The sequence below is a fragment of the Eretmochelys imbricata genome, chromosome 8 (assembly GCF_965152235.1).
Source record: "Eretmochelys imbricata isolate rEreImb1 chromosome 8, rEreImb1.hap1, whole genome shotgun sequence".
Taxonomy (NCBI): domain Eukaryota; kingdom Metazoa; phylum Chordata; order Testudines; family Cheloniidae; genus Eretmochelys; species Eretmochelys imbricata.
Genome location: NC_135579.1, coordinates 88,967,153 through 88,979,768, shown reverse-complemented (window position 1 = coordinate 88,979,768; position 12,616 = coordinate 88,967,153). Strand labels below are relative to the sequence as shown.

Here is a 12,616-nt window from a genome sequence, read left to right as displayed (position 1 = left end):
AGAGTGCTTTGGAGGCAGCATACTGAGCAAACCCCACAGAGGAGAGTGTTTCACATCACTCAGTAGCAACATCTCTGGTTGATTAAAGGAACAGCGGTGACAGGCTTCTAGGAGAGTCCTATCTGGGTCTCAGCTGGAGGGAAAAATGGTTAGAAGGCTTTGATGAATGTCCAAGACTCAAGGGAAGGACAAATGCTGTCCAGTCTGGTTGGGTTTGTTTTGTTAACTGAGGACCTGGCTGAGCTGCAAGACTGCAGCCTATTTCTTGTAATATACATTATAGCCTTTGTCTGGTAAAAACGAGCATAGAGGTTGATGGTCAATAATTACCGAGGGTTATAAAAATTGTACAGTATTATCTGAGAAATAGTATGTGACCCTGTTTGCCCATGCCCACGTGTACCATCTTGAAGTATATGATTCTACAATGCGTAACTAAGGTTGCAGAGAAAAGTGTAATATAATATTGTATTTTTTAGGTGTGGTGGTGACCATGTAATAAAACACTATCATAGTACTTACACACAAGGGGACAGAGTGAAGGTTCTGCATGCCACCTTAACCCTGTTATTTTTTACTTTAATTTTGAATGCTAAATTGTGCAGTTTGAACATGTTCTCAGTATAATTTTTATGAAAATACAGATAATCACAACTTTATAAGGAGAAAAACACTGTAGAAATTTAAACCTAGAACGAAAAGTTACCTCTATCTGTAGAAGTTGTAGACATGGTTCGTTCACGGTCTTTGGTCACGTTAGATTTACTGCTAGTCAAACTTGTTGGTCTGCTACTTCTTTCAGTTACTGAAGGTGTAAGCGTTGTTTCCAAGGCATTAAAGGAATCATACAAGTCCCAAGAAGTGGCCATTATCCCTAAAAATGAATTACACAATATCATAGCACAGCAGAATCTCAGTTACGAACTGACCAGTCAAACACACACCTCATCTGGAACCAGAAATACGCAGTCAGGCAGTAGCAGAGACAAAAAAAAAAAAAAAAAGCAAATATAGTACAGTACTGTGTTAAACATAAACTACTAAAAAATAAAGGGAAAGCAGCATTTCTCTTCTGCAAAGTAAACTTTCAAAGCTGTATTAAGTCAGTGTTCAGCTGTAAACTTTTGAAAGAACAACCATAACGTTTTGTTCAGAGTTACGAACATTTCAGAGTTATGAACAACCTCCATTCCTGAGGTGCTCATAACTCTGAGTTTCTACTGTATTGTGCTTCTAAACATTTACTGTAAAGGACTAAAACTGAGGGAAATGTTAGACTTTTTATAGGAAGTGCCAAATCTCTTCAGTAAACTGGTACAGAAACAGTGTCAGACATAAAAAAGGAGTACTTGTATGCTCAAATAAATTTGTTAGTCTCTAAGGTGCTTTTCTTTTTGCGGATACAGACTAACATGGCTGCTACTCTGAAAAGTGTCAGACAAGTTTGCAACAATATCAACTGTGGGGCTGTCATGGGTGTATTAACGTTGTCTGTGTGTAGGGTCTCCCATCAGTGTTTGTGTCCATCTCTTATTAAAAAACACTAATAATACTTAGTATGTATATACCCATAAGTCTTTATGTATTCAACTTTGCAAAACATCAACTAATTGGAATGTAGAATAATCAGAATTACAGACGCATATAATGTGGAAAATATACTCCCAGTTCATTTCTGTATCTAATCTATACACATATATGTGAACATTTATATGTCCTCTCTACTTTTTCTACAATACTATCCTTTTATATTTAGTTTATATACATTAAATAAATCAAAGAAATAAGATTTAGAGCACCATTCTCCACAGCCTTTCTTTTGCCTTCTTCATAAAGAAAATGTCAAAAGTAGGTGCTGAAATTTGGATAAACATCTAAGAGCCTGCATACTTGTCCAAATTTGTCTAGAAAACTGAGGCAGAAGTCTTGTAAGACAGTCTTCTCCTGTGTTTGCCAGGACTTCCTGGTTTGACGGAGATTTGAAATCCCAAGAAAGAGCTTCTTCCATGCTACTATGCTGTGCTATCTTCACCTAGAGCTGAAACCAGAGCCACTGGAAAAGTTAAGGACAAAAAAGGAACAGCATTTTCAAATCTCAGAAAGATGTTTAGTTTGAGTTTTGGATAAAGTTTTGCCTTTCCAGAGGTACTCTGCCTCTGTGGTGCTGAGACGGACAGATTACAAAGGGGGATAGCTCTTTGAAGGACCAACTACTATATCCTTTCAATGGATGCAGAATGTGCTGCTCCCTGGACCAGTTTCTACATGGTAGGAGTAGGAGGTGCAGAAGTGAGGCAGGGGCCCTGCTGATGCCGCCATCCCATCTCCTGCTGCCACATCTCTGTTGGGATGCAGACTACTTCAGGCCACTCTACCATACCTGCATCTTATGCTCAAGAAATGCAAACACTGACATTCTGGCTGCCTGCTGCGTGGGTGTACAAGCAAGAAAAGGAATCCCTCATAGAGTTGCTCAGGAATTTTTTGACAAAACAATTTTATGGAAAAAAATGCTTATTTGTCTGAAGTGAAACTTTCTGCAGGGGAGAGAAATTGAGAAATTTCTCATTGCAAAGAATATTTGTGAGGTTTAGGAAGTATCAAAACATTCCATTTTGACATTTTCTAAACAAAAAATTCCAGTTTTCCAGTTTGAAACATTTTGATGGTCCCAAACCAAATTTTCTTTTCAGATTTTCAAAATGCAAAAATTTGAGACTTTAACTTTTCATCCCAATTTCGGGCAGGAAAAATTATTGAAATCACAAAAATGTTGGCAGGACAGGAAAACCCAGGTCTACTTCCTGAACTCTTTGTTAGCCTGCTTATACACCTACACAAAAGTAGCCTCAACCAAGTCGCATGGTCTTTCTTTAATTTTAGTGTTGTCCTGAATAAGTTTAAAAAATAACGAATAATCTAAGTTTAATCACTAATAAGCCACTATAACAATTAGCAAGGTACAAAATGTTTAATGGGAAAGGGCTCTTAAGCATCAACATTTGCTATATTTATCACTTTTTTGAATGATAATTTACCTTTATCCTCCATGAGGATTTTGTCACATTGTACTTCTTTATTCTTTGGTGCTCCATTAAGAGTTTGCATCATCCTTTCCACAAAGCGATCATTACCAACTCTATTTTTACAAAGCTCAATATAATCCTTGTTCTGTTCCCTTTGAAAAATTATATACATGTTAAAAAAACCAAATCTATCGATATTAAAAATAACACATTAAACAGGACATGGTGTTTTCAACTAAGGTCTACTGCTTTTGTCTCTTTCAATGAAAAAGGTTTTGTTTGGCTCCAAATACTCCCTTGCAGTGGTTGCTACCCCAACTTTGCCACATTGTTTAGGTCAGAAAAGTATTATAGAGATGGGCCTGAGCCAAAACATTAGATCCAAACATCCTTGAACTTTGGGGAAATTCAGATACAGTTCTGAAATTTGTAGCTCTGACCCATCTCTACTACAGAGTGAAACTAACTAGATGCTCCTAAATACAAAAGTGAAAGTGATTAATCTATATTGTCTAGTCTCTAATAACTGCAGAAATAGTGAAGAGGAAATGTCTTTTTTTAGTTCTTTCAGTTTTAATACTGAAAAGGCAGAAGTGGATTATACTAAGCCTGAATCTACCAACAGTTTGGTCACCCTCTACCCCCAATCAACCTACAATGTATGCTGTGCATACATACTAAATCAGAGTCATATTATTCACTGCTGCTTCCCGTCCTTCTTTCCTTGGATCACACTGTGGTGTGATCTTATGTTGTGGGATGGAGACCCACTAGGGACCCAGTATGTATTACCTCCTCCCTGTATCCTGTACCAGAAGCAGATGGCCACCAGCAATAAGCTGTTCAATATGCCAACTGCTGCTCACAGGCTAAGTCGTGTGGGAGCCTGGATCCCAGCCCTTATGGCTTAATTCTGCAAACACATTGTGACAAGCTTTCAGAGCTCAAAGAGGGAGCCCTGGCACACTCCATCCCAGTGGAGTTCCTATGAAGAGGCCAGGAATCTCTGGTTTTGGGGGTTAACTCCTAGCCAAGGTTCAGAGAGACATGCCAGGGAGGAAGGGCTAGACTCACAAGGGACTTTTAGGCACCTTGTGAATCACAGTGTTGTTGCAGGAAATGGCCTAACTTGATTATCATGCACAATCTGTAAAGAGTTGTCACTTTGGATGGGCTATCACCAGCAGGAGAGTGAATTTGTGTCGGGGGGTGGAGGGTGAGAAAACCTGGATTTGTGCTGGAAATGGCCTAACCTGGTGATTACTTTAGATAAGCTATTACCAGCAGGACAGTGGGGTGGGAGGAGGTATTGTTTCATATTCTCTGTGTATATATAAAGTCTGCTGCAGTTTCCACGGTATGCATCTGATGAAGTGAGCTGTAGCTCACGAAAGCTCATGCTCAAATAAATTGGTTAGTCTCTAAGGTGCCACAAGTACTCCTTTTCTCAGTGTTGTTCCTGTGATTTTCTGAGCCTGAGTTAGGCACTTAGGTTCCTTATTAAATGATTGGGGAGAGATAGGTGTCTTAGACTGTGATTCACAAAAAACAACATACTACAAGGGGAACCGCCAAGAGGTGTGCCTGCTGAACCTCTACCTCTCAGAGAGGTAGGTGCCTAGTGTTAGACACCTAGCTCTGCTAGTGATTCACAACTAGGAACCCCTCTCCTGGAGTCAGGAGGCTTAGGCACCTAAGGTATTTCTTGTGAGAATGATTCAGGCAGGCACCCAACTCCACACACAATTGTTGGCAGCAGGAAGAGGAGAAGATGATAGAGCTGCCACCACCCATGTTGTAACTTTTAGCCCAGTGGTTAGAGCACTCATCTGGGCTGTGGGAGAGCTGGGTTCAACTCTTGTGATTATTTATCCACAGTGGATTGGCTTCAACTGGAGAGATTGAGGGAGCCCCCACATTAGAATATCCCATAGTTCAGAGGGTAGAGCACTCTCCTGAGGGGTGGGAGATCCCTCTTCAAATTCTTTCTCCCCCATCAGGCAGAGAGGGAGTTGAACCCAGGTCTCCCACATCATAGGTGCGTGCTCTAATCATTGGGTTGCTAAAACATATAAGATGGGTAGCACTATCACCACCTGCTTCTCTCTGACCAGACTTTGAATGGGACCCAATCTAGCAGGCAGTGTCTGAGCATGCCTACCAGGTAGGGTCCTGCAGGCAATAGGGGTAAGCCTATCTTCCCTGGTTTGTGAATCACTCTGGGGCTGAGGTGGGAGATAAGCACCTGGACACCTACACTGAGACAACAGTGAACATACTCAGAGGCAGACATTTAGGCAGAGGAAATGTTTACTCTGAAAATGTAGGTGCCAAGTTTGTTTAGGCACCTACAGGGAACGGCTGGTGTTTGTAAATCACAGGGGAGACTAAAACTGGGACTTAGGTGCCTATATTTGGATTTAGGCACCTAAGTCTGGTACCTTTGTGAATTTAGCCTAAAATGCCAAAGTAGGAGCTAAATAGGTGCAGCTGAGCCTATTTAGGCTCTACACTTTAAAAAGGGTTTGGGTTACTTTAGTGGGAGACAGAGACAGCAGCTCCAGGGAAACGTAAGGACTATCTAGTTTGTTGGTTTATACATTTGTTTAGGAATTACTGACTGAAAAGCTACATGGAAAGCATACATCCGGAGTCTTTTGCCAAACTTGGGGGAGAGGGAGGTGTTTTTTTTTAGTAAACCTGAACTGCCGTAAATAAACCAGAAATCCCAGAACAGTTTTTCTGTATCAAAACCTAACTCCTGTAGGCTCTCTAGCTATCTAGAACCTGATCCTCCACAAACGTACTACCAAGCACAGCATTTACTACAGTGAATAATTGCCTTAAATGCAAGTATTTGCAGGATGGGGCTCTAAATCCTCCTCTTTCTACAGGTGTGGTTTTTTTTCCTTTGAAAACAAACATCGTTTCCTGTGTTACTAATACCATATAATGTTTATCTGAGTGTGTCCCTTTAATGGTTGAATTAAAAGTCTGCTTTTCCTATATTTACATAGCACTGCTACATAATAAATGCATTTTAAGCAATAAAAACTGCCCATATTCTTCCATTCCTCGCATGATAATGGGGCTCTAACTGATGGTAAATAATTAAAGATTGACATTTGTTTTTGAAAGCCTTTTTACTTGGGTAAAGGGAAATGATTTTTTTAAAATAAAACATTCATTTTAGTAATGGGTTTTGTTGTCACTAGGATACTACTCACCCCTACTTTTCACTAACTGCTTTACCTGCGCAAGTAGGTGAAAGGTCTAAATTCAGTCAGCAAGACAGCCTAAAGGAGACTAGTTTGTCATGTTTAGAGATGGAAGTGAGTACGGTATGGCATTTAGACAAAAGTCATGTTGTGAAATATAGGTAGTAAAGACCTTGATCCTGTAAGTCAATGAGCCCTTTCAACTCTCTGAAGTCAATGGAAATTGAGCGCATTATGGCTCAGGATACCGAAGTGTGTGTGAAATTGTAAATATACATACTGCACTTTTTCAGCATCTTCAGATTCAATGGACACCATGACAGTTGGCATGTCCAATAGCCAGATAGTTTCTGTCTCCATGAGGTAAATATCCACTCTCTTATCAATGTCTTCTTTTGTCAGTTGTTCTTTTATCTCATCTCGCCTCACCTGTACATCTGTCAAATTATATAATGTGAAAATGGACATTTTTTTTGTTCTAAGATCAAAAGAGAAAAACTTAATTGTAAAAAATAATATTGTTGACTTGGAGTCACATACTGTGGTGCACTGAGCTCCTCAAGGGGTGCTCAGCACCCCTCAACTTCTACCTTCTAATTTCAGTGTCTCCCAGAATCATGCTTCAAAGCCAACAGTATGAATCTCTGTAATTACAGAAACACATTTTCTTTACCAGATAAGCTAGTAGCTGTGTCTCGTCTGGAACCAGGCTCTACTATTTCATCTGCCATAGACTCAGTTGTAGATGTGGTTGATTTAGAAATACTGCTGCTTCCATATGTCCTTTAATAACAAAGAAATATACAGAAACAAAATGTGAGAGTCCAGATATGGCAATATTCAAAATAATACAAAAATAACAAAGTACTGGTAGTAGGATAGCCAAGTCACACTACATGGTGGTTGTGCATACAGCAAATGCTTGTGTTGCAAAAGAAATCCTAGAAAGACACTGGAAAGACAATAATGAATTTGTTTAAAAGAGTTAATAAATTAAGACTTCATCTGAGAGAGTATCCTATGGTACTGAAAAGATGATGGGGAAGAATTTAATAACATCTGGGATCCATTCACCACAGCACACATCAGGCAGTGATCTCAAAGCCTGGTGTGTTGTTGCCATTTCACAGCTGGGGATGCTGAAACTCAGAGAAGCCAAGGAACTCACCTACGGTGACACGGAAGGGCAGTGGGACTAGATTCCTGACCTCTTGAACCCCAGCCTCATCCTCTCTCCAGGCCACACAGCTGATCATGCTGTTAGAAGCAGCCAGGCTGGCTGGGAAGTGTGGAGCAGGGGTGCCGGAACAGGAGGGGGCCAGGGAGCCATGCCCCTCCCCCTTTTTAAGAAAAGGCATAAAGGCGAGCAATGGTGCTGGATACCTGCTGTGTGTTGCTATGATCCCACCACTGTCAGGTGAGTCTTCAGCACCTTTCACTATCAATCCTTTGAAATTTCTTTTGAAATATATAAGAAAACATCTTGAAAATCATATACACTGGTCGCATTGTGTTAAGTCAAAGTGAAAAAACAATGAATCTATGTGTAAGGAGTGGTTGTGATGAAGGTTTTTTTAAAACATACTTGTGTATAACAGTTTTCTTCGTATACTTCCTTTTCCTCAAAAGGTGTGTGTCTCAAAATATACAAGAGCATAATGCAGCATAGGAAAATAGGCTAAGGAAGGTGTGACTTAGAAATTATAGACGGATTCCATTATAGTGGTTATTAGTCCCAAAATTTAAAATGACAAAAATGATAGTGCAAACACTTAAGTTCATGCAATACTGCAATTGCAACTGAGGGCTAGATACACAAAGCGGACTGAGCCTCAGCATTGCAACACCTAACTTTAGGTCGCCTCCCGCTTAGTGGAACCCACAGCCCTGAATTAAGCACGTAGGCTCCCTATACAATATATAGGGAGAGTTAGGTGCCTAAGACTGGGATCCACAAAAGCCAGCATGCTGAGCAGGGAGCCACCTAAGTTACCTGACAGAAAATGCCAAGCAGATGGAAAAGAAAAGGAGTACTTGTGGCACCTTAGAGACTAACAAATTTATTTGAGCATAAGCTTTCGTGAGCTACAGCTCACTTCATCGGATGCATTCAGTGGAAAATACAGTGGGGAGATTTATATACATAGAGAACATGAAACATAGAGTGTGTATGGTAACACCCATTGTTTCATGTTCTCAATGTATATAAATCTCCCCACTGTATTTTCCACTGAATGCATCCGATGAAGTGACCTGTAGCTCACGAAAGCTTATGCTCAAATAAATTTGTTAGTCTCTAAGGTGCCACAAGTACTCCTTTCTTTTGTGAATACAGACTAACACGGCTGCTACTCTGAAAGGAGATGGAAGGGGCCTTAAAATAATTTGAGCAGAGACTGGAACCCAGGGCTCCAATTATTCCTGGGACTAGCACTTCTGAAGCTTACATAATCGCCATTCTGGAATCCTGTATAGAATGGGCCAGGATTTGACCCAAGGAATGCAACAACATACCTTGAGAATGGACCTACTAAACTAGCATTAACTCCAGATGTCTGATGCATGGATAAGGAAGACAGAAAATCAGATCCAGTAGCCCCAGAGAAATCCTGGGTTGATAAGATTTTGCTTTGTCTGTGTAGCGAAGCACTTGGTTCTGGACGATAGAGTGGACGGGGTGTTACATCCTTCCCTTGCTCATCAAAAACCTGAATATTTAAATAACAATAATAAAAATTATCTTGTGTTCTCTCAAAAAATGAAAATGATATGTAGCTATGCAAGGTGCGTGACGTAATATCTCTTATTGGAACAACTTCTGTTGGTGAAAAAGACAAACGTTTGAGCTACAAATGCAGCTATGCAACATTTAACTTTATTAGTGTTAGAAGGTACAGGCACATTCACCGTAGTAGTTAACATAGGGAGGGGCAACAGAACCTCTCTATGCCAGCATACATTGCAAACAACATCTACCCTCTCACTGCCACTCTTCCTCAAGGGGTTCAACCACGAGAGGACATCTTTAGTTTCTCCCAAGAGCTTCTTAGGAACTCTGCCAGTGGAGGCTGTTTCAGGAATATGCTGAGAAACTACATACACCAGCTACTTGGGGCACACCTCCTCCCTGATCACCACTGCTGACTTTTCATGCTGTGCTGCTTTATAATAACCCTCATGATGAAGAAATCTAGGGAACCTAAATTCTGGCAAAATCTGGTATAAATCAGAGGCTAGCTGGTTCACAGCGCTAATATTATGAAATTATTATGCAGCTTTACTAAATTGTATTAGTCCCTCCCCCCCAAAAAATCTTTTTTCTGCAAGAAAATATACTGTAAGTCGATTGTAAAGTTTCTAAACAGAATTTTCTTGAAACTTTATATTGTAATTTCTTCTCTATGTCAGGTAAACCAATACAAATGTTCCTGTCAACATGTCTCATGGATTTAAACACAGGTTATTTTCAACTTAAGAAGAAGACTGTTGATCTAAATGACTGATTTTTCAAATCAACACAAGCAAGTAACGGAAAAAGTACATTTCACTGCTCGATAAATATATGTATTCCTTAGCTATTTAAGGAGTTATTGTGTACCCCTGTAAGTCACTTAAATCTCCCTACCCTAGTATCCCATTTATAAAATGGAGATAATACCTCCCCACGTTGAGAGCTGTGAGGCAATTACAATTTGTAAAGTGCCTTGACAATACTGAATAAAAGCTCTATAGTAATTCAAAGCATTATTATTACAAAATCGAAAAAAAAAAAGTTCTCTCAAAAGAATGTTTTCTCCACTTTTTGTTTGTTTAAGTAGGAGAACAATTCTTAAATGTTTGTGAAAGATGGCATATTAACACAACTGGAACCTGACATTCTCTAAGGGTAAAAGTAATTCCAGTGCACAGTGTCCTATGCACAGCCTTAATCACACATTCAGGGGTAATGAAATGGATCGGGCCTATGTAAGACCCCTGCACTAACAGAGAAATGCATGTATGTAATATGCTTTAGCCTAGATTCACAATTTTTCCCGGTTCGCATGCAAAACCTTAGTTGGATATAAATACAACATACTGAATTTATAAAAGTTATCATTCATCTATTTTATCTGGAATCAAGCTTTCCTTGAGCATGTAGCTGTTTGTATACAGCCTACAACCAAATCAAGGCAAGCAAGTATAGATATGCTAGATGTAGCCAATATTTGCTATATAAGAGGTGGCAGAAGAAATATTTCCCTTTTTCTTTATGATGGATGAATGCCTAAGATTAAGGGGGGGAAATCCTGCTTGTATTTTAGCAAAAATGGCGGTGTCATCTACCCTGTTTTTCCCCAAGATTCCATGGGCAAGGAGAACTAGGTATCTTATGACATAAAAAGTACCCAGGGCCAAGAGAGTGAAACCTGTGAACCTGCAAAAGAAATTCATTTTAAATTAATTTTTTTAAATAGTGATTAACACATATGACTGATGTCCTTTGGGGATAAAAGATCTTTTGTAAAAGATTAAACAACCCTGATCCTTAAGAGCAAGGGAATCTCATACACTAGTTCTCCGGACTTCCAAGAAACCCTCCAAAGAGTCACCTAGAAAAAAACAGGGAAGACAAGGCAGAAACTCTATTTGTAAGTTAGAAAAGAAAGGAGTGGGGAAATTTCAGCCTTCCTCAGTATATCATAAAGAAGCAAAAAGGGCACAGATACTTTGTTCCTTTGAGGGTCACTTTTTAAACATTGATCATCATCCTTTCCAGATGGTTTTCTCACTTTCTGGAATATCTGCACTGGCTTCCCCTTTTCCTAGAAAGCTTACCCTTGTCACATTCAGAGTCAGAGTTACCCTGTCACACTGCCTTCTTTTCCCCTTGCACTCCACCCAAACCTTTTTCCAGACAACTTTTAAGATTAACAATCAAACATAATTAGAAATATTTGATATTGCAAAATTTATTACCTGAATGGTATGCTTACTCCCTATGAGAGACCCCTTATCCATAGTTTTGCCATCAGAAGCTATCAGTATGCTTCTTCGACTCAATGATCCAACTCTGCTTGGGCTGAAACCACTAACATAGCTCATTTGTTTTTGGCTGCTAGTTCCTGAAATAGATGCCCTCTTCATATTTAACTCCAGCTTTGATGTCCTATTTCAACCCAAACAAAATATGATTAAGAAATTTATATAGACTATTTAGCAGATAATGAACAGTATAAAGCTCACTACAAAATATCAACTTCACAAACAGAAGCAAATGTTAACTGTAAAATAACAGAAGAAATGCTAGTCTATTTATGGGACTAAGTGTGGTGAAAGGTAACTGGTATGGAAATGAAGGACCAAGAAGCACTGTCTTTGGATTAAAATGTAGGACTGGGATTCAGACCACATAGGTACAGTTCTCAACTCCATCAAAGATTTTCTGCTGGAGTTTGGTGAATCATATCTCTGTGCTTTTGTTTCTCTATCTGTAAAATTAGGATACTACCATTTCCCTCCTTCACAAGGCAACAGTGAGGCTTAGTCCATTCATTGCTCTAAAATGCCCTGGGATCCTTGTGTGGAAGATGCTAAGTGCAAAGAAAGCTCACTGGTAGCTAGGGACTCCAGGGATGGGTGCACTTGAAACGTGCCACATCGATCAGATAGGAGAGAGATCTTGTAAACTAAGGCGATGGTAACCAAGAGTAACCAACAAAACCCCACATGCTCAGTGCAGATGGAAAGCACTGGGATGGAGCCTAGCCTGGCAGGATTAGCAGAGACAACCGCTAGCCCGAGCGCCGCCTGAGCAGCCAGGGCTTGTGGAGAGGGCAGGCCCCCAGCCCGCCCCGTGTCCTCTTGAGCCCACTGCGGCGGGGCACTCACAAGCTGACGACGACGCTATGCTTCTTGCCCTTGCCGGCCCGGGTGGAGGAGGACATGGTGCTGGCGGGAGGGGGCGGCTCTCAATACAGCTCCGGTCCCAAGCGGCCCAGCGCGCTCCTCCGCATAGCCCAGAGGGAGCGTGTTTACACGGTAACCATGGCAACCGCCTGCCAACCTGCACCCAGGCGATTGGCCGGCGGAGAGGGGCGGAAACGGGGGGTAGGCGCTGAGGTGAGGTCGGCTGTGCATGGCGGGAGGCCTCTGGTGCCGGTGGTCCGCAGCCCGCGGCTCCCCCACACCAGTCAGAGAGAGGCGCCCCGCACACTCACACAGCGGGGGCCAGGCGTTCCCCCCCCCCAAACACCGGTCAAGGTCCGGACCCCCACATACCAGGGACCAGGAGGAGCTTCACCCCCCAAGACCAGTGAGGATCAGGACCCCCACACACCAGGGACTAGGAGGAGCTTCACCCCCCCAAAACCAGTGAGGATCAGGACCCCC

At 41.1% G+C, this 12,616-nt stretch overlaps 1 protein-coding gene across 1 annotated transcript in view; it reads right to left on the bottom strand.

The window, feature by feature from the left end:
* The window catches only part of DNAI4 (dynein axonemal intermediate chain 4), a 30,394-nt gene extending 18,223 nt beyond the window's left edge, over positions 1-12,171 (bottom strand). The window contains exons 1-7 of the mRNA XM_077824894.1: positions 12,116-12,171; positions 11,204-11,393; positions 8,759-8,952; positions 6,918-7,027; positions 6,525-6,681; positions 3,039-3,178; positions 707-874 (exon numbers count right to left, since the gene is read on the bottom strand). Coding sequence (XP_077681020.1) covers positions 707-874; positions 3,039-3,178; positions 6,525-6,681; positions 6,918-7,027; positions 8,759-8,952; positions 11,204-11,393; positions 12,116-12,171 — 1,015 coding nt within the window. The remainder of the gene's footprint in view (positions 1-706; positions 875-3,038; positions 3,179-6,524; positions 6,682-6,917; positions 7,028-8,758; positions 8,953-11,203; positions 11,394-12,115) is intronic.
* Between the last annotated feature and the right edge of the window lie 445 nt (positions 12,172-12,616).